Consider the following 23,622-nt stretch of genomic DNA (forward strand, 5'->3'; position numbering starts at 1 on the left):
TTATAAACAGGTGTGACGTATAATGTGGCAGAAGTCAAATTCTTGGCCATAGATGGCGCAACTGAAAACCAAGAATCGCACATTCTGCCTTAAATTTGCTCGATTTCACCAAGCAGGCTTGCCCGTTTGGCAAGTGACATTAGAACCAACCAACCAATTTAGGGTGGTGTTTTGTTAGTTTTTTGTGCACCGTACAGTCTGAATGTTTACCATTGCAAATATAAATACAAAGTATACAACTTTCAAGCACTTTTATTTGATATACATTAGATAAATAACCTTATCAGATTTTATTTCTTTACTAACTGTTATATTTTCAGTTACATGAGCTTCAGTACCTTTCTAAATACTATTTGACAGTCATATTCATTTAATCAATATATTCTTCTAAGAACTGCATGAAGCTGAAAATATCGTAAAACTCATAACTTATGAAGAAATACCACCTCGATTTTCTCAAATCAATGAACAGCAGAAAATTTTTAATGAACAGCAAAAAAAATTAAAACGCATAGCTTTACATTCTTCTACATTTTTTAAAACTAAATTTTAAATGGTATTAAAATGAATTATCTGAAACAAAATGCGTGTATAGATAATTGAAAAAAATTTAAACTTCTAAAACTGACAGACTTGCGATGACTTTTCCAACTTCTTATCCAATTTACTGAAATTTTCAAGAGTTATTATGTTGATTTATTTTGCTGGTGAGATTTCCTTTTTAAAATAATATTTTAAAAAATATGGTATATTAAATGAAACATCTCTTACAAGTCAGAGCTCAGCTTTAAAATTATCAAAAAACTATAAACACAAACAAAATACCATTCCTTCAATTTTTTATGCAATGAAAACTACAAACCCCATTTTTTTTTTAATAAATCAGACTGAAATTTAATTGTGCATCATTAAATGTTAATTTTTCATTTAATGTGTATTTTTAAGATGTACCTAGACGATGGATTTAGGACTGCATAAGTTGAAAATTTGTTCCTAATTTCTAATAATAAATTAAAGGAACTGATTCAACCTGGTACACTATAAGAATGTTATGAAATATATTTAATTTACGGAAGTGTACCCATTAAACCACATAAGATTTGTAATTAAAACTTTCCAACAGAAGCTAAGCTTAAACTTTATAAGAAAAATTTATATAAGTACATAATTAAAAATAATTCCTGCAACTGAAAAATAACATGCGCGAAAATAAATGCATATAAAACAAATGGTAAAAAACATAATGTATGAAAATAAACATCACCTTATTAGTAGCTTTTTATATCATTTTATACAAAACACAAGAACTGAAACAACATCACAAACTTAACTTAAACTGGTATATGACTTTTTTCCATACGGCATTTTAAACGCTACATTATCAACATACTGAAATCTAAGTTCATAAACATAAAAAAAATAACATAAACATAAAAATATTCAAATTATTCTATTAAATTATAGTTTTGAAATGCAATTAAATATAATTTATAAACTTCATTGAGAACTACATTTTTAAACAAAAGCTAATTAAACACCTGCTTTATAAAAATTACAATAGCACTATAAAATTTTGTCAATTCAGAAGCCAATAAGGTTTCACACACACTCTTAAATGTCGCTTACTAGTAACAAATCGAATCTGATTTAAATCACGTGGTTAGGCATAATCATTTTACTTCTTCGCGAGCGGCAAGTACTCAATTTAAATATTTAAAGAAGAATTTGTTGAATCATGAGTAATAGTACTGCTAGAAATTTAAAGTTATGTTCCTGAAAATAAACTGAGAATATGTTGTCTCAATGCACACTTCAGTTTGCCATTTTTAATAAAATATGAAATTATAAAGTGAAAAAGAACACACTTTTTTAAGCAAACGATTCTATAAATTGTGCATTTTCAGTGTTGCTTTTTAATTTCGCAATATTTTAAAATCAGAAAAAAGTAGTGCACTCTGAAGCAAACGATTAAACAAAAAAATGCAACTTTGGAATCGTTTTGTTTTCCACTTTCACATTTAAAAAGGCAAAAAGAGCATACGTTCCTAAGCCAATAATTCTTTAAGTGTTACGATTTTAGAACCTATTTTTAATTTCATACTTTGAACTTTTATTACTAAATAATACAAAGCATTTAGAGACTATTTGATTATTACAAATTTTAATAAGACAATAATTTATAAGCTGTGCAAAACTTGTGGGCTATTTTGAATAAAACAACTCGTGAAAAACGTAAATGCAAGTAGAAATATATTTTAGTTTCAAACTAGGTAACCAAAATATACGTTATGTAAGAAGACAGCATAAACAAGACTTTTTATTTTTTTATATTTTTCAGAGTCAATAGCTTATAAGTTTGTTGAAAGCATTTTTTGACAAAGTTTCTGTAAAAAGTATATCAGTAGAAAAATAATTATTTATCTTTAAAATTAGGAAACAAGTCGAATTTAAAATTAGGAAACAAGTCGTCGAGTAAGAAAGTATATGTAATTTTTCGAAAGATTTTCAAAATTTTAAAAACAAAGCAATCCGAACATATTTACACAATCTTTAGTTCTAAAATTACTGACATGAGATGAAAATGTAAAACAGTTCACAAAACTTGTCAAGTTTCCAACAGGCAGCCCAAAAAAATTACGCTCGTGTTCTACTTCGTGTACCTACTTAGTAAGGCAAAAGGCTACGTCAGCGCTTGTGCAAAGTAGAACACCTTAAAACCTTTCGTAAGCAAAGTTTCTTTTGTTCAGAGTTACATTAGCATGATAATAAAAACAAAGTTTTGAGGAAAAAATCTTTATTATGTAAAAAAAAAATTTATTTTTTCAGAAACATGTTGTTTTATTTCATTGCATCATTTACAAACAATAAATACGAAAGAAATACAAATAAACTAATTTTAAAATCATCAACTTAATACGTTGCGAATGCATTTTATTATTAACATTATTTTTTTTTAATATTTGCTATTGTAGTGGATGTTGCAACGACAAAGGTTTTGTTTTCTGTGAAAAACAATTTATTTTACCTGAATTGAGAAAACAAGAAAATAAATGAATAAAGAAAACAAGTTCGATATATTTATTGTAATGCGCATTTATTTAGATGTTCACATTTTGTAAAACAGAGCTCATATTCTAACATGTTAGTAACATATGTGATGTTTAAAACTTGTTGCCAATTATTTTTTTGCTTAAAAAATAAACTAGTTTTATTTATTTTAAAACATTTGCTTTTAATAAAAATATAAATGTATCACGTTGCAAAAATTATTTTTTTATTTATATCCACCATGATTCTGTATGTTATAGAAATAAAACTTTCGCTTTAGTTACAAAAAATGTAAATAATTTAAATAGAAATAAAGAGCTTAGTGGAGAAAGGTGGTAAGTGGAATTATCAATGATATTTTAATCAGGGAAAATAGCAAGAAGTTGTTGCATCAATATCATTATATTTATTGTAACGAAATAATTTTTGCTCCCACTATAATTTTTACAGCTTTGCAGGATTTTTATTTCAAAATCAGTAGTGATAAATAAAGTACAAAAATGAATCATCAACTCCGCCTTCTGATAAATCTTTTATAAAATAGTTCAGATGGCACTTTTTTTCTTTTTACACTGCGTTTAGTCTCTCTGTAAATGTCACTTACCGGTTCTTTCACTCAATATAAAAAATATATATAATATAGTTTTAAAATAATCTTCATTTTCGTATATTTTTACATATTACCAACAAATATAAAGTTATTTAATTCTCACAAACTAATTTTTTATTACAATCTCCATTGCAAATTGAACAACGGATGTTTGATAGCAAAACTGTTAGCACAATATAAAGTTACAAAAGTAATTTCAAACTTATCAGCTTATTTTATTTTATTGTTTACATCGCACTAAACATATTTCATTTTAAGAAAAAAATACACCTTCATAGAATATGTAATCAAACCACTAAAAAAATCTAAAGAATAAATACAAAACACAACAACAATTACAACCACTTTTTCATGTAAAAACTAATTTTGATCTTAGAAAGTAACAGTAAACATAAACAGGGATTTTTTATCCCTATGTAAATTTAATGGTGAAGAATAATTTAAAGAGCATGTAAATTGTCGCATGATTTACTAGTCATGCAGGTTCTCCTCCAGATTCTTTTGATAATGCAAGTAGCTTTGTTGCGAGAAGTTTGAGAGCTGCGATCGCTTCGCTTTCGTTGCTTTTCGGCTATCTTCGCCTTTATTCGGATCTGTGTGATGATTCCAACCAGCAACTCGTCTAATTGATGGTTTATCGCAACCGAAGTTTCAACAAATTTGCATCCTCGTTCCTTTGCTAATGATCTTCCCTCTGTGAAATAATTAAACATAAATTACACAATTAGTAAATTAAAATAATAATAAATTTATTATTCTATAGAGTTTACTACAAATCAAGAATCCTTTTTATCAATAAAAAATAATTTTTAAACGTCTAGAGATTCAATTGATTTTTTGAGATTCCTAATTCAATGACAAAAAGAAGAATTGAAATATAAAATGTAAAACTTGCCAATGGAAAATCGAAACATAAATATGAGAAACAAAGCTAGAAAAACCTCAGTAGCCGAGAGGGGAAAATGATGAAAAAATTTGAAAAAAAGTTGTCGAGAGTGAATCAGGGTAAAATGTATTTCCACTCGCAATGAACAGATGGTGGGGAACTATTATCGTTAACAAGGTAGACAGCATTCATATGAATGAAACAAGATTCCAGGACATCAAAATGAGCTGATGTGACTTGGATGGAAATAATCTTAACATTGTCATAATTGAATTTATGCCCTTGATTCTAACAATAGGCAGCAATTGACGATTTCTCGATTTGTTGATAAGGGACATATCTATCGTGCTCCTTAAGTCTAAATATTAAAGTGTGCCTGATTTGCCCGACGTATCCAAGGTCACACTTACAAGGAATGTGGTAAATGCCCAAACAATTATCAAACCTGATAGAATATCGCTCCCGTGAAAATGACAGCGTGAGGTTTCGCCCTCTATTTCTCGCTCCCGTGATATTGAAGATCTGGAGTGTTCAGTAACGCGACAATAAGAATAAAACTAATTCATTTCTTTTGCCCGGAAAACACTTTATTTCTCATTTTACACACCAGATGGCAGTACCAGGATATTTTTGAAGTAATTGTAGATAGTTTATTTTAAGCTAGATGTCAGCACTAATCAAATACGTAATACAAATACAAAAGTCAAAAAAATAGGCACTTTTATGACCGTTTTCTTGAAAATTAACCGATCGTTAAGGGGTTAAGAAACTTAAATTTAATTTTGTTAAAAGGTCTAAAAATTACTTTAAAACCATTGTTTAAAGCTTTGGATCTTTAAAATATATAAATGCCAAAACAATTATCAAAACTGATAGGATCTTTAAGAAACTGAAATTTAATTTTGTTAAAAGGCCTAAAAATTACTTTTAAACCATTGTTTAAAGATTTGGAGTTTTTTGAACTATAACATAGTACAAATTTACTGCAACTATTTAATGCGATTTTTTTTAATACGGCATCGAAATAACGGGGCCAAAATGGCGGACTGAAGTGTCACGGACTGACTGGAAACGGTCAATGAAGCGAATGCATCGCTTGGTGAAATGACCAGGAAGCATCGGAGTCAAAATAAAAGAAGCATTCAATAATGTTGCCCCTAAAAAATTTTAAAATAATGACGCAGTTCTTAAAGCGGTCATCATCCATATCAGTCTGGTGGCAAAGAGAATAACAAGATGAATTCTTGACTCCAATTCGCATCATAAAGCAAAATTAAGCTATTGATGCGAATAGGATGATTCTGACTCTCCTGTTTCTTGGTCATTTAACTGGGCTGCTTATCGACTAATGGCGGAGATGAAGGGCGTAAGATAAATAAAAAAAAATTATAATAATAAAAGCAAACTCCAAAAAGATTTATTTCTCAAAAGAAATTGATTTATCGCCTAAAAAATTGTAACATATACATTTTTATATAATTCTGCATGTTTTAAACTGAATTTAAAATATTTCATTAGATAAATTGCGTTTAGTTAGACGCGTTTTTCGAGAAAAGAAGTAAAAATACTTCTTTTGAAAGCATCTAAAAACAGTGGATTACCCTGGGGAACAAATACTTTATTGCATTTATACAAATACGTAATCTTGTTTAGTTCGGGTGTTGAGCTTTCAAATCTCAATTGAGTTTTGCTCAATGATTCAAATGATCAGTTTTGCTACAGATTTTTTTTAATGACATTCTTTGTCTATTTTTAATCTAAAGGTTGTAGATAACAGGAGATCACGTGGATGTTATGACATATTTCTAAGGCACATCATCAGAATTAAAATTGCATAGTATCCCATGACGGAAATGCCATCATACGCGGCTAAGGACGCTTCTGTTTCATGACCTATTCAAAAGCGCACAAAAAAACAGTTCATAATGGAAAAGCGCCCCTAGCAGCTTACAACGACATTTCCTGGCATGGACTCTCATACAATTTTAATTTTGATGATATCCCCCAACTCCTCTAGAAGTTTCTAGCAACATTTATGTGATCCCCTGTTATATAAAACGTTTTTAAACATGTACATTTTAACAAAAAAAAAATTAAATATGTCATTTTAAAAAAATGTAGCTCAGAGGAAAGAAAAACCGATTGCAATCAGCTACGGAAAAATATCCAAAATCCGTCAAAAAACCTTCATGCAACAGAAAACAAAACGATTTTTTTCCCAACTGTAATTCAACTTCTTAAACTTTATTCGACTATGTAACTTTCTCAATTATGCATTGTACTTAGGCTTTTCTTCTTACGTAAGCAAATGGTGAAATATCAAAATACTTCTCGAAAATTTATTATTTAATATTTAATTAATCAAGATACATAACCGTAATATAAGAAATACTAAAAACTGCAGAAATTGATCATACGCAAGCTGCAAAATTAAAAATAAATTGGAGGACAGTTGTAAGAAATTTTTAATTCTACAAGAAGACATATATAAAAAAAGCTGTTTTGATGAAATGCCATTTAAGGTTCGCGAAGACTATTTGGAACTTTATGCTTTTCAATATAAAAATTGCTACATCGTACAAATTTACATGTGCAAACTAATACTTCTAATGGTGTTACTATGCTAGAAATGTTACTTATTCAAACTACACATTCTTAATTTAATGGTTTTATATTAATAACTTTTATATTCAATTGATCTAATTTGAAAAAAGTTAGTCTTCCTTTATATAGAAATACGAAAGAAGCACATGATTTCTTTTCCTTAAAATTAAATATCGTCATAACCTTTTGTTGTAAATAGTAATTCCAAACCATACTAAATAATTTGCATCAATTAAAATATGCAATATCAATTAAATGTGTGAGTTTTATATTTAAAAATAAAACTATACTCAAACATTTTATAAAATTTAAAAACGATTCAAGTTCTATTCGTTTAGATCCCAAACTATTTTAAATAATGGGATTGCAATTCAAGTAGACATAAATGTGCTTTATTCTTTTTGAGCAATAGAAATAAGGCTTCATTTAGTTTCGAAATCGACCTTCCAAAATAACACATTATGTTCAATCATTCATTCTTTCATTCATTCATTCATTTACTTATTCATTCATTCATTTCTTGATTGTTTTTTATTCATTAATTGATTGTTTTTTCATCTATTTATTCATTGTTTCCGCTTTTCCATTCAGTCAGTCAGTCACTCAGTCAGTTAATCACTTCTTAAGTTATTATTTTCTTCAGTCATTCAATTATTCATGTATTTATTTATAGATTCTTTTTTTGTTTATTCATTCATTTATTCATAATATTATTTATAATAGAGATACATTTATGATAATGTAAGAATACTAAAAAGGATAAATAAAAAAGATTTTGTACATATGATTTTGTACATTAGATTTTGTACATTAGATCGATGTTACATTTCCAAATAAAAATACATTAAAAATAATATTAATATCTAAATTTAGAATGTTTTATTTGAGTTAAAAAGATAACTATGAAAAATAGGGTCTTTTACTACTGTTCATATACTTTTATGTTTGAAGCATTAACTGTTTAATTATGAAGCATTTGTTGTCTGAGAACAATTTAATTCACGACGAATTCATTTTTAAGTAGAAAACAGCAACCATTCCTTTTCGTTTTAAATCATTTTCTTAGAAAAACGTGACACATTTATCACTTTAAAATATTATCCAATGCCAAAAACGCTGTGTTCATTTACAACAGGTGTAAATTTTCCCTACTTTCTGAAACTCTTTTGGGAATTTAGAACATTTTTTTCATATTTAAATCTAATCCAACCATATTTCTCCCGAGAAAGATTCATATTCATTTATTTTACACGTTAAGATAAAGCAGAATATATGAATTAACGACTCGTATCGTAACGAAATTTATAAGATATAAAATACAAAAAAAAAGATATTACAAAGCATTTTTATTTAGCCTCTCAATCAACGATGCTTAATCTACACTATTAGATATTTCTCAGGAAAAAAACGGTTAATTAACAATTTATTTTATTGTTATTTTTTCACGTTCAAACAAATAAGAAGGTATTCAAACTATTTACTGAGAGAAAAACCGTTTATTAGCTGCTTTAACCTAATACAGTTAAACAACCAGAATTTTATAGTACCAACTAGACCTGCCTAACGAAACCACTTAGCTCCTTGTATATAGGTACATGCTACCGCGCAAATGACTAATCTGTCAATCTCATGACCTACGGAACGGGGGTTCGAGTCTCAGCTTTGACACCACAATATTACCTCCATTCCTTTCAACACATGAAGAGTTTCCAGCGTTCTGCGTTCACCCTTTTGTGATACTGTGCTATTAGGATATGATACTCTCATTCACACATAGATGGCAGCACCATAAAACTGCTAACTATTTCCAATGTCCAATTAAATTTCTTTTTTATGGTTTCGAAACCTTGCTAGATGTAAATGGTTAAAAAACATACAGTTTTGTATTCATTGCTTTTTAGCAATACTAATTGCAAGTTGCTTCAACACCGTAAAGGTAAAAAATCTCCTTTACCGTTAACTTTACGGTAAATTGGATGGGCAGACTGAAGCCAGTCATTTTTTACCATAGTTTTAGAATAAAAATTCTAGCAGTGTATATTTTGATATAACTGTGCATATTTTATAGTTTTAAGCAATAGAAAACAACTATTATTGAGCACTCGGAATTAAATAGCTTCTTCATATAAAAAAAAGAAAGAAAGAAAAACGCGAAAGGCTTGGTGCAAAAATCGATTTATGTACGATATACATTTGCAAACATTAGAAAAATATTTAAAAATATATACTTTTAAATGGAATTCCCCTTTAAGAGTACTTAATCATTTTCTTAAACAAGTTTTTTTTTCATTTTCGGAAAGCTTAGAATGTGTAAAATTATCTGTCAAAGACATTTTCCGAAATATGAAATTTTTAGAAAATAAGACGATCGATTCTAAGTTACGTAATAACTCAGTTTGCTACAGTGGTAGCATAAGTTTTAGAAATGCTCTAATATGATTCAAATTAGCGCCATATCAAAATTGCAGAAAATTTAAGAGACTAACTATTCCAGAAAAATTCTAAAAATGTAATATACATAATTTCTCATTTTCCTGGAAATGGTAATTTTCATCAGATTTTATGAGATTTTAGGAATTGTCGTCTTCTTAATATAGAGTAAGTTTTAATTCCTTCATTTTGATTTTTTTCCTGGTTTTTAAAGGTTTTGAAAGTTTTATTTATCCAAATATTTTATTTTTAAATAAATACATAAATAACGGCGACGACCTCGTTTGAAATAATGACTTGACGATATCGTTGATAATAATGGTTGATGTCAATGAAAAAATGTTGACAAATATTTTTGCTGTAAAGTTGTTTCGAGGAACGGGGTTTATTTTGCACATTTGCAACTTCCACACTGCACAAGTATTTAAAAAATAGAAACTAATTCTGATAATTCTTATGAAAAAAATTGTGAAAAAAAAACTCAATCTAGTTAAGCTATAGAAATTCGTCATCAAGTTACAGTGAAATGTGGACACACCATTCTTGCATCATCCGTAAAATTAATTTCACCGTAAAATTCATTTTTACTGTAAAGTTTTATACAGTATATTTCACAGCAAGAACTATTTATGAACAGTAACTCAGTGATTTTACAATAAGTGTTACAGTGAAAATTATGGAGATCAGATTTTTTTGTTCCGATGACTTTTACGGTAAAAATGAATCTTATGGTAAAGAGTACCGACACTCTGACTTCCGGTACTTCTTATCATAAATTGATGTGGAATTTTTTACGGTGTACCATTTTTTCACATTGATTTTTTAGAGACCAATCCAATCCTGTGATCTACTAAAACAAGGGATAAGCATCGCGTGCCATAAGGAGCCACCACTGCCTAAAGCTAGAGAGATTTGGTGATGAAAATACATAAAACTGATCTCATTCAGTTCAACGTAAAAACATACATTAGAAGCAATACCTCACTTGTCTATACAGTAATGGTTTAGCTTCTCCCCCACTCCCGAATATGTAAAATAAATATTTTTCTCCATATATTCCGTACATTCATATATCATATAATTTGTGAACACTTTTTATATGACTGAAAAACTTGATACCGTTTTTAAAATTACCTCAAAATAAAAAAGTGAACAAAAAGTATGAAAATTTCAAAATTATTTTGAATTTTACTTGCAATGATTGCCGAAATTTTTTATATACTAATTTATTATTTAATTGAGATTATTTGCAATTAATTTGTACTTTTTACAATGATATTTACAAAAAAAGTATACATTTCGGTTATCAGGCGCATAGAGATTCAAATCTCTATTTTTGAATTTAATTTTTTTTATTTTATTTAATTTTTAGGTGTTCAAAAGTGTAAATAAAAAAATTAAAGGTTGATGGATACTGAAGTTTTTTTAGTCTTTCCACTTGTGCCTGACTAACCGAAAAGTACACGAAAAGCTTTTCAAAATGGTGGACAAAACTGAAAAATGAAAACTTCTGTCAAGGGTCAAATAGTAAGAAAAACTTCCGAAATAAATTTATGTTATAGATAAGCATGTTCGAAGTATATTATGTGAATACCAAAAAGAATTTTAAGTAAAATTAGTTACTCTATTTTTAAAAAGTTGACGAGAAAAAATGCTAAAGTTAATTTACAAATCCATATCATTGAAAAAGTGTAACTGACAGTAGCCTCGCAATGAATCTGGCTTCCATTATTCTTGTTTTTAAATACAAAATGGACTTTCTATCATAATTCAGAGGTTTACTAAGCAACCTTCATAATGCATGTTGTGTAATTTTTAAGTCTAAAAAAAGATCTTACCCACAGTTGTGACGGTTCTGAGTCTAGCAAGATCTGTTTTATTTCCAACCAAAATAGCTGCTTTCGAACCAAATGTTGTTTCAAGTTTGGAGAGAATTTGGCGGGCTAGGATGTAGCTTCGGCGATTGGTTACGGAATAAACAATTAGAAATGCATCTGGCAATGATTCCTTATTTTTAATCTGCAATAATAAAACAATTTTATTAAGAAGACAATTGCAAATTGTCACTGACACAATGCAAAATCACATATATGTTCAAAGGTAACATTGCAATTTTTGTCTAATTTTAAACATGCATCTCTAAAATTGCATCATAATATTCCGCGATCGGTATTAGACCATCTAGAAGTAAACATTACATTTTGATCATATATGCTTATGTTGTGATATGTGATAATCATATATGCTGATGCATAAGATTTATGTAGCATTTCGATCAAATAATAGTTGACATTCTATCTGCGAGGTCTGTTATGTGTATTTATCAAAATTCGTACGTTTTCAGATACATTTTTTAATTAAAATATCTTTCACGTTTCACTTATTGGTATGCTGAAAGTTTAAATTTTCTCCCCAAATAATTTAAAAATATATCTAAGTAATTTAAGAAAAAATGCCTTGAAAAGATTTTAAATTATCTTTCAAAATCTATTGATGTCAAAACTTAAATATGAATGAGTTGATTTAAAAAAAAAGCCTTGCGAAAAACTTTACTTTGGCCTTTACAAATAGCAAATTATTTTTAATTTTTCTCCCTTTTTCAAATTTGATTGGCCAAAGCTCAAACAATGAGATTAAGAATAAAACAAAGTATACATTTGTTTAAAAAACTAATTTCTAAAATTCAAATTACAACTCCCGTAATGGACTTGATCTCACTTAACAATTTCAGTGAAATTTATTTTGTTTTGATAAAATTATCAAAGCAAATTTCGGTGCTATCGAAAACCCTGTTACGCCGTACACAAGGAAGATTTGCACAAGGAAATTTACAAATAAGCATTTTTTGGTATAATAATAATAATGATGCTTTATAAAGTCTATGCTAAATTTCGTATTGTCGCATTAATTTCCAACAATAATAACCATTACTTTAACTTTATCTAATATATAAAAAGCATTTAAAAAATTGCGAATTATACCAAATCATCCAAACTGAAAAAAATAGGTACGGTCAAAACTATAAGAACATGGTTAAATCAACCATGTTTCGGGCACTATGGGAAGTTTTAAAATCTTGGTAACTTTCACCAAAGCGCTTTGGTAATGATTTCGGTAAAATTAACAACAAAATATCTTTTTATAATATGAGATAAAGTTTGACAGTTTCATCCTACCTTAGAGAACGGCGTAAAAATCTTTTATTCGGTTAAATTTATTTCTCTATTTAGTATTGTTTACTAAATGTATGGTAATAAAAATTTCGAAAACTAAAATTAATAAGAATAAATAGAAAAATGACCAAATAAAAAGTACCATTAAGTACCATTATTATCTGAATTATGTTCTTTTCAACAAAAAATTCCATTATCGTACAAAACGATAATTTTAACCATTATTTTTTTCTCTGTGTAATAATTGTATTTTCTTTTATTTATTTAAGAAAATTAATTTTAAATATATAAATTTTATTAAATATTTATAATGATAATATTATTTTTTCATTGATATTTTCAATGTTTGTTTTTATTTATTTTTTATATAAAGTAAATACAAAAAAAATTTCTAAAAAAAATATATAAATATAACATTTTGAAAAAAAAAAATTTTATTTCCATTCATTTCAAGAAAAGGTTCTTACTTTCGTAAGGAAAAGTACAATTTATTCTTAAAATAACTCTCTCTTTTTTACTCTTGCTATCTAAGTAATTTTTTTTAAATCTTGCTTTTCCAAAAGTAATATATAATATAAATTAGAAGCATTTTTTTCTTGGAAACAATTTTGGTTAATAAGTATTCATAATATGTTTTGAATAGTAAAACAGCTATTTAACATTTTGCGAGAGATGAAAAAAAAATAATATTTACGTGTAGAATGATATAATTAGATTGTTGTTTCATTTTTCCGCAAGTCATTGATAGTCTACATTCAACAATCCTAAAAAGTAGAAAGCTAATTTTTTTTTAATTTCTGAAATTGATATTACATACCTTGTCTTCGACAGAGATGTACTCCGATATTTCCAATTCTGTTTCCTCTCCATCTAGCGATACAACAACGCTTTTATGCACTGATTCATCTGAAAATACATATAAAAAGCATTAACGATCAAAATAGAGCATTCGAATTGTAAGCTGATTTATCGCTTTGAAATCGGTAAATTAGCACAAAAGCATTACTATGTAACCTCTTATAAAGTAATTTAGCGGATCGTACTTAGTAGTTTTTCATACAATACAATTCGAGTAATATATCCATTTTTTTACATTTTGAGTAATTTATTAAAAGAATAAATGGTGAGACATTTTTTTTTAATTTAATCTCAGAAAAATATGTTCTTCGTTAAACCATAATATCGTTCAAAATTTCTGCAGTCTTAATAAGGTGTTACATTGGACAGTTTTAATAAAGTGGAAATTTAGTATAATGCAACCGAATTTCATAGGAACTATTAAGTAGCCTAATCTAACAGTGAATTTAAGCAAATTCGAACAATTGAACCTACATGACCTCCTTGGCGGACAACTGACTGCTGTAGTTTATATTAAATTTACTTTTTCATTTTATTTTGTCAACTATTTGAAGAACATAATTGGTTTATTTATTCCGTGTTTTCTAAAGTTAATTCTTCGATTTGCCAATTCACTGATTTTCTTATTCATAGCGTTGATTCCCTGGATCACTGATTCATTAATCTTTTCAGTCATAAGAATATTTAATGGTGATAGCTGAATTCTATATGCTCTTTCTCTAGACTTACATAGTTTTTATTTTTTGCTATAAATTAGTATTTTAATACAACTTGCAGAACATAACCATTTGACTAAATACGATAATTTCCTAAATCACTTCTCTGAATCATCAATTCAGTGATTTTCTGATTCATGGCGTTGATTCCCTGGATCGTTGATTCATTGATTTTGCTCTCTATTTTTCTTTCATTTTTTCTCCAGTTATATTTAATATACTCGTTCTGGTTACGACGAGCTGTTCATTAAAAAAATATTAAATGTGTTTAGCTAAAGGCTTGAGTTTACTATTACGTTGAATTAATTTTTTGATCAGGTTTAATTGCATTAATTATTATTGTACGTCACGTGAAATTTTAATTGTACGTCACGCGTGTGTATCGAACAGATTAGCTGCTCACGCGTGTCGTCGCACGCAAGCATCCAGTTATGATTTGTTTATTAATTTTTAATTTTTTATAATTTCAAATAATCAGATCATAACCATTTCTTTATTTTGTAATTTTTAATTGATTGCTTGTTTCAAATTGTAAAAATATGTATTCAAAATATTACTATTTTCGGAACTTTTTTTTTACAATTTTATAGCAAATCCGCATAGATAATACAAAATGTACTATTGCAGTAAAGGTCAATCTACTTAAAAGCAATCTTTAACTCAGTTCGAAAAACCTTAAGTATAGCAGACAGTGCCAAATTTACTCAGTCAACTCTTAGAAAAATACAAGCTCCTTTCTTTTAATAAACCGAAACCCTAAAATACTACGGCCCACTAGATTAGTAGTCTTTTCGGTAGATATTTTTAGTTTAAAACAAATTAATGAATTAAGAATATAATAAAAAAGTCATGAGAATAAGCTCTAAAAAAAAGTCTAGCTACAATTTTTTTAAAGGATATAAATGCTGTCATCTGTGTGGATTTGAAACAGTATTTCACCATGTGCGTTTCATATTTTAAAAATATTGTGCCGTTGAGATAATAAGCTCGTGATGAAAAGCAAAACCACTCTCGATATATACGGGTGCGTTGAATAACAACTTTAGTAACAAAAAAAATCACTTCAAGTTATTTTTAAACAAAATCTTTATTTTTGTAATATTATAGCGTTTAAGTATATTTTTTTCATCAACTAACTTGGGAACTTTTTTACTCGTTTTTAAAGTAATGTTCTATTTTGATAATTCTTTGTGCCTACACTTCTCAAGTGAAAATGTTGAAACTGCGAGTTTCATTAAGTATATGATTCGTTTGTTAAAAAAATGTCTTTTTATAACTTTATCGATAATATTGATAGCTCTGAGGAATAATTTTTTATTGCTACATTCAAAAAAATACCTGATCTTTCCTAATTTGGGTGTGGAATTTTCAAATCTAAAATTATTTTTGCTAATAAAGCAAAAAAAAAATTTTTTTAAATAACATTTTAAAGTCTATTTTTTGACAAAATGTAGAAGTTTGAAAACGTTACATATTACAAGGTATCGCGAAAATGGCAAGGCAAACTAGAGAAGTTGGAGCACATCATCACGCTTAAAATTACATTGAAACCCACACTCGGAAATGTCACAGTACGCAGCTAGGGGCCCTATTGTGGTCCCTTCAAAAGCAAGCGACGAAACAGTTTAGAATAAATAAGCACCTCTAGTGCGTATGACATTTCTAGGTATGGGTTCCTATGAAATTTTGATCCTGATAATATGTTTTAACTCTACTAGAAGTTTGTCACGATATATATGCTACCTCCTGTTATTTGTCTGGTACAACAAAAAACGTCACTTAAAAAATCTGTAGTTTTGGAACAAAATGAATTACAAGTTTAAAAAAATTGAAATAATTCTGAATAAGGCAAGATCAAGTATTTGTAGAAATGCAATCTCATGTAGTAAAACCATATTCTATTGATAATTTTTTTTAAAAAATCATTTTCAGAACCAAGAATAAATAGCTCCCGGTACACTGTATATAATAAATTTCAGTAACTGTAAATCCTTAATTAAAGTACTAAGACTTGAGTGAAATTCAAATTTAAAAATATAATACTACACTAAGAAAAAAGTATAGTCAAAATTTCCAGATAACTAAATTTACAAGGTTTCTGGTTCTATAGAAACACCAAATATCTCAGTAATTTCTACTGAAGCGCTTTGATATTAATTTTGATAAAATTAACAATAAAGTAATGTAATAAAATTGGGTAACTGTAGTGAAATTTGGTTTTTTATCATCATACCTTAGCGCGTGGCATTTGCTTTCCGTATAATAATAAAACCATTTATTCATTTGAATTTATTTGTCAGCTTTGTATTTTTTACCAAATGGGAGTTATAAGAGCTATAATTATGAAAATCAAAATTTCCGCTAAACTTTTATAAAATGAACGGGAAAACTAACAAATAAGGGTTTAAATACGGTATATTTAGGTTTTATTATAGCTAGAATTGTGGCTTTTTCTTTACCATAAATGTCTTTCCAATATTTTACGATATTTTTACTAGAATTTGTTCTCCGTTTAATTATAAAAACCATTTATTCGGTTATATTTGCTTTTCAGCTTTGCATTTGTTTACAAAATGTGGATAATAAGAGCTATAATTTCAAAAATCAAAATTTCCTGTAATCTGTTACAATGTGAACGGTAAAAAACTATCAAATAAATGGTATAACCGTATATTTTGATTTTAATATGGCTTTCTTTTACCACGAATCTCTACAAATTTCTGAAAATGGTATTTTTACAAGAATTTTTTCTGCATGCAATTATAATAACATTTAATAAGTACTGATTACTATTTACAAATTAAATTACCAGATCAATTAATACCAAAGACAAAAATATTTTCTAAGTGTAAGAATAATTGAAAAAATTTATATGCATAAATTAAAACTTTAAATATGGAAGAAATATAATAAATTTAAGTGTGATTTTGTAGCTTATTTCATATTTACAGGAAGTCAAATTTGCAGAAGCAAAACTTTTGTAGACAAAAAAATGATGAAAAGGAATTGACTGAAGTCTGTATTATTCCTTTAAATCTAATCTAAAAGCATGTTTTAATTAATTTTGCATACATAATATTATCCAAAATTAAACAATTCTACGCTATAGTATTCGCAATTTACGTAGTCCTTAGAATTACAAAATAAATAATCGATTCAGTAAAACATTTTTGCATTCAGTTTAAAAGACTGCGAAAAACTAATTCGGACGAAAACGTTCCAGTTATTTCAATCTCAGTAAAACTTGAAATATCGAGCGAGTTGTTTTTAAACGGAAAACATTTAAAATGAGTCTCAATTAGGAATGTTGCCAAAATGAAACTTTCCTCATTTATTAAATTTAGTTTGTTTTTAAGACTTGAAATGTCGTGTGACTCAACCTATACGAATTCCTTTCTTTTTGCGAAGAAATTTTCCTAACAGCCCAAAAAACATCGTTTATCTTTTAACATCTCTTAACTACAACAACTTCTTTTTTCTGAATACTCAAGCTATTTCACATTTCGCACCAGACTATTTTTATATGTAATTGTGACAAATTATATTAATGCGTTTTTATAGGTAGTTATTTTTAATGTTAATACTTCTATTTTTCTTTAAAAAAAAATGTACTTTATATCTTGCGTAGTATCTGACGTAGAATTTTTTAATAAACATATTTTTCATGTTTTTTTTTTCAATTATTTTGTATTAATTTAAGTCAAATTAAGTGAAATATATAATATTTAGTATTTTTCAATTCCTACTATTAGTTCACACTCTCCTTATATATATTTATATATCTTGTTTAAATTTTTAATTAAATCAATCAATCAATCGTTAATCAATTAATCAATCGTTCAATTAATAAAGTACTTTTCATTCATCCACTGAAGTTCAAATACATTTTTTTGAACTTGCAGTGGATGACATTTGATGTTAATACATTTTTTTTTCAAATATTAACTCATTAATTAATTTTAATTGATTGAATTTAATTAATTGAATTTAATTAATTGGATTTAATTAATTAATTATACTTTTATATGAGAGAAAAAAATTTCTCTTATATTTTGCCACTTAATATTGTGATTCTGTCATATGTATATACATATTTATATTAATTGTAATTATTTAATAAAAAGTAACTAAAATTAAATTTTTCTTTCTTATCCCAAGTACGAATCGACTTAAAAAAAAATTTTATATTACTTGAAATAATTTATGGTTTAAAATACAGCATAAACACCTGTGTCTTTTTCTGCGTTTAAGGTGAAATCTTCCAAACACGGCTCTCTTCCAAATTAGAATTTTTCAAATTTGCACTTATATGCAGTTGTCTAGATCTAAGAGAGACAGTTATTTATCATTGACATTTCTTTAATTTACAAAATCAGTTATTGATAAATTTCTGAATATGAATGAAAAAAATTTTCGAACTATACTTTTTAGGAATTTTATATTTTAGTACAAATATAATTCCAATAATTCAGCAGATTTTATAAGTAAATCGCAGACTGTTTTTTTTTTTAATGAAAATTACCAAAAAACATTTTTGCTTGTAATTAGAGAGTCAGGAACAAAGTATAAAGGGACACTAGTGTTCCACCTGCCTCAAAGAGTTAAGCAACGAGTTTGGAATTACAATTTCAGACCGGATTCTATATCATAGGTATGAACTTTCTTATAAATTTGTAAATGTTCTTTTTTTGATAAATACAAGTTCGAATTTTAATCTTTTATGCACTTTGTGTGTTTTAAGTGCTAATAAAGAAAATTTTATTATACAGATAAATTAATAACAGAATAAATAAATAAAGGAAATTTTATTATACTGATTGAATGAGTATCGAGATATGAGTAAGAGTTTAAAACTTGCAATTGATTTTTTTTTAAATATGTTCTTTAATTTATGTTTATTTTTATGGATACATTTAAAAATAGAAACTCTTTGTACATTTTCTACACTACATTGTAATCGCAAGCCTTTAAGTCTTGTGAATTTTGAAGAGCAAAGCAAAATGTAGCGTAAAACAAAAAAAAATTGAAAAAGTCACTTAAAATTGCGAAACGTTTCGAACAAATTTGTATTCTGAAAAAAAAAACTTTAGATTAAGTTCATTAACAAATATAGCACTTTCAGCAAAATAAGTTTTGACTCTGTAGTTGTACTCTTGCGGCCTGTAGAGCGGCCCGTATAATATTTTTTTCAACAAATATAACACTTAATAATTCTCAAACTTGTTATAAAATGTTCGGGTGTTTTTTTATTTTGTCTTAATTCTTGTACATTTTTGTACATTTATAAAGGTTTTGTACAGTAAAACAAAATGTAACCTTAAAGTGAACACCTAAAACAAGCGTCTGCGACCTTTATGATTTTTCAGTATGGAGAGAAAATTGAAGCTATTTTTCTTCTATTCACTTTGATATAAAATTATAACAGATGTAAATTTAGTTACAAAATGTTTTTTACAAAATTATTTAAAATCACTTTCAGTCATAAAATCATTTTGAAATCACTCTCATTAATTTTATATGCAATAAAGTTCTCAACATTTGCAAACCTAACCTTTATTTTCAAATAAATAAAATATTTATGCCCCGTGCAGTTTTAGAATTTACAAAAAAAAAGCAACTTTGAAACATTATTTGTTTATAAACTTCAATATCGGTTCTTAACAGAGTCGATGGCCGCGGGTTCGAATCCTGCTCAGGGCAAGGATGTTTCTTTCTCTCTCTGTGTGTGTGTTCTATGTCCTTCGTGTGTATGATTGTGTGAATGTGACCCGCCCTATAAACGGATTTGTGGTTGTGTGACGTGGGCGACGCTGCTCCACCGCCGTGGCTTCTCCACAGGTGCCCACTGAAAAACGAGAAGAGAGTAGCAGTTCTGGCATTCCAGAGGCCAATGGGTCTACGTCCCAAGTGCCCGTCGTTAAAAAAAAATTAATAAATAAAAAAATAATAATAAAAAAAAAATCGATTCTTAAGAATCATCAAATGATTGAATGAATATTTGTACATTTTGTTAAATTTTTATATTTATTTTAATATTATTCCTTTAATTTACATATTACTCAATTATTAGTAACTTAAATTCACTATAAAACACAATAAATATTATTTATCATAGAATTCTTCTGATTTTGAAATTAGATTCAGATATTAGAGTTTTAAGATATATATATGCATCAAATTCCAACTTTTTACAGAAAACAGAAAAATCATTCAATAGTATGAAAATTACTAAAGAGTTTAGGTAAAATATTTGTATATTTTGTATAGGAAATCAAAATCAAAATGTTATAAAATACTTTAATCTATTCACAAATATCAAATTTCATTGAAATCTAAAAATAATGAATACCATGCAATAAGGAATTCATTAGTTTTGTTCCCATAATGACCACTTCACCGTATTATAGTATGCTGTAATTGTATTTTTCAGCACTCTCAATTTAGCAATTTTAAAAAAAAAATTTAATGCAGTATTAAATAGTAAGGAATATTAAATTTGCATTTCTTGTTAGTCAAATCAGTTTACGAGCGTCATTTTCTTAAAAATCAGAGAGCAGTGTACACTTTAGTTCAAAACTCATTTTATGGTTTTGAAATGACTAAAGTAATATTCATGTTGACAGATTAAAACAATGCACATCTACTAAAATTGAAAAAAAAAGTATGAATCTATAATTTTAAATTGAAGCCATTGTATCTTGTATGATACCAGTGGTGAAAAGCAAAAAACTTCAGAAACAAAAAAAAATCTATGCTATGAAACATAAAATACTCTAGGACACTATGGAGAGTGTGCATAATATTTGGTTATGGATCGTATAATTTAATTTTGTCAGTCTGTATCATATTATGAAGAGAAAAGAGAAAACGTAAAGAAAAATGTGATACAATAGACAGAAAAAAGTAAATATAAAATGATGTATGACACTATATGCAGAAAAAGGAAAACACAATACAGTGTAAGATAATATGAATACGTGAAGGGAAAACATGAAACTATGTAAAATACTATGAATACGTGAAGGGAAAACATAAAACAAAATGTGATACAATTGACAGAAAAGAGAAAAGAGAAAACGATGTAGGACACTATATGTAGAAAAAGGAAAACATAAAACAGTGTATGATACTATGAACAGGAAAGAGAAAACATAAAACAACAAGTGAAACTATATGCAGAAAAGAGAAAATTTAAAACCATGCATTACATATAGGCAGAAAAAATGAAACATAAAACGGTATATGATACTATAGGCAGAAAGCGTAACGCGATATGCAGTATGTCCGTAATGCCATGGTACACTTTTGACCGGTCACAGGACAAAAGTGCACCATAATTTTACGGATATACATAATAGGCTCGACATAATACATGACATAATAGGCAGAATGGCATAATAGGCAAAAACGGGAGAATAAAAACAGAAAAAGCACTAACCTTTCCAAGTTTCATACTGGCATATATATTCAGAAGTCATGAACTGGTTTCTAATCGATGTCTTTCCAACTCCATTCATTCCCAATATCCACACTGAATATTTGGGTGGTTCCTTTGTTTCAGGAACAGTTGAGGAAGCAGATGGAACTGGAGTAGTAACCGGTGAAGCCGATGCTGAAGCAGCTTCATCTGTTGTAAAAGCTGGAAAAGCATTCTCCTTTTCGGATCCAGGGGATGTCGGTGTCGAACTTAGAGATGCAGATCTCGATTTGCACCGGAAAGAATCTCCCCTGTTGACCACACCCTTAGAAGTTATGCTAAAGTTCCTTACCAGGTGAAAGTCTCCTTCATCCCCTGATGGAACAGACAAGGAGTGGCTAATGCTTGACCGTTGATTTAGACTCGCCTTAGTGTCCAGTTGAGAACCACTTAGGGAATGTGGTATATGTGCTGAATGGCGTTTAGCTCTTAATGATCGCGAACGAGCGTGGTTCGTTCGCGTACCACTTGGAGAGTCCGAAAATTGAATAGCTGAGGCTCGCCTGCGGTTTCCAGGGCTAGGACTTTTGGTAACCATTCTGAATTTAGGTGCACTAAGTCTGTCTCTAGAGCCATTATCTTCTAGAATTTTCTCTGATGATCTGCTTCTAGATTTTGAAGGGGAACGCGACATTCTGCTATTAGATCTACTTTGTTGATGCGTCATGGTTATATGCTCTTTTTTTTAGTTCAGAACAAGAGTTAAAAGTTTGGCTTATAACTTTTGAATTTATTGCATATTTTATGCTACTTTACTAGTTAGGTCATTTATCGTTTATTTATTTTTTACAATGTCTGTTCGAAAAGTCTTCACACTTATATTACTTTTTCTTTATTCACCAGCAAAAATGGAAAATTATCTTCTTTTTCTTTAATTTTGATCAACAACAAAACGAAACTAAAATTTCACACTTCACCTAAACTTGCAAAATTGCTTTTGTCAGTCATGTTTGCAAGCAATTGTCTGGAAACTTTTAGAGTAAAAATAACGTTACACTTAAGAGGAGCAGCAATTCAAAGAAGAAACAATAGTTGCTTCTTTTTAGAGGCAAAAAAAAATACTTAGTCGCAACTGCAGAAGATCAAAGAAAAGTGGGAGTCCCACGCTTTTTCAGGCACATGCGATCCTTAGAAGCAAATTTTGGCATCTGTCCTGCCTCACCTGGGGCACAACGACATCAAATCGCAGGAGCTCACTTGACATGCGCGAACGTTCGTCACAACCTTCACAGTCCAATAAATTTGAGTGACGTCATCCTAGCTGCTGTTGCCAGCCAAAAAAGATGCAACTTTTTCCTGCTTTTCGTCGCGATGTCTGTTTTTTCTTATTTTAGGGTACCTAAACTGTTGATAGGTTTGGGTAAACACAGGCTAACGTCCTTCATGCTCCTAATATTTTAGAAAGAAGGGTTGTCAAGAAAAAGAAAAGAATCCCGAAAGTGTCTGGGATTTCTTTTTTACGCCAATTTCAGCTGTCTTATCGAAAGCAAGCAGCTGTTAAGGTAGGGAAAAAAAGAGGCTTTTAACTTACAATGGATTGCTCTTAAAAACATCTGCTGAGAACGAAACAGTGCTTTGATGGCTGAAGACTTTTATGAGACTTCTTGATTACTTTGTTCCTTTTACACTACATCAAACGCCCAAGAAGCAATTAGCTTCTTAAAGATTAGCGTTGCTTTAGATTAGCATTCATTATTGAAAATGTTAGCACAAAACTGCAGATAAAAGTCTTCAGATATGTCTACAGTCTACAGATAGTCTTCAGTCCCTAGACAATTTATTAGACACACTAGTAAGATTCTATGTAAAAACTTAATTAC

The 23,622-nt window shown here is 28.4% G+C and overlaps 1 protein-coding gene across 1 annotated transcript; it reads right to left on the reverse strand.

Annotated features, from left to right (window-relative positions):
* Nucleotides 1-236: 236 nt before the first annotated feature.
* Nucleotides 237-23,137, reverse strand: LOC110282384 (GTP-binding protein REM 1-like). Its single transcript, XM_043044282.2, has 4 exons — nucleotides 21,764-23,137; nucleotides 13,569-13,657; nucleotides 11,417-11,597; nucleotides 237-4,352 (listed from the first exon to the last, which is right to left on the reverse strand). Exons 1-4 carry the CDS (start codon nucleotides 22,467-22,469, stop codon nucleotides 4,099-4,101), a joined length of 1,230 nt encoding a protein of 409 aa, XP_042900216.1. The 5' UTR covers nucleotides 22,470-23,137; the 3' UTR covers nucleotides 237-4,098.
* Nucleotides 23,138-23,622: the final 485 nt, after the last annotated feature.

The sequence above is a fragment of the Parasteatoda tepidariorum genome, chromosome 10 (genome assembly GCF_043381705.1).
Source record: "Parasteatoda tepidariorum isolate YZ-2023 chromosome 10, CAS_Ptep_4.0, whole genome shotgun sequence".
NCBI classification, from domain to species: Eukaryota; Metazoa; Arthropoda; class Arachnida; order Araneae; family Theridiidae; genus Parasteatoda; species Parasteatoda tepidariorum.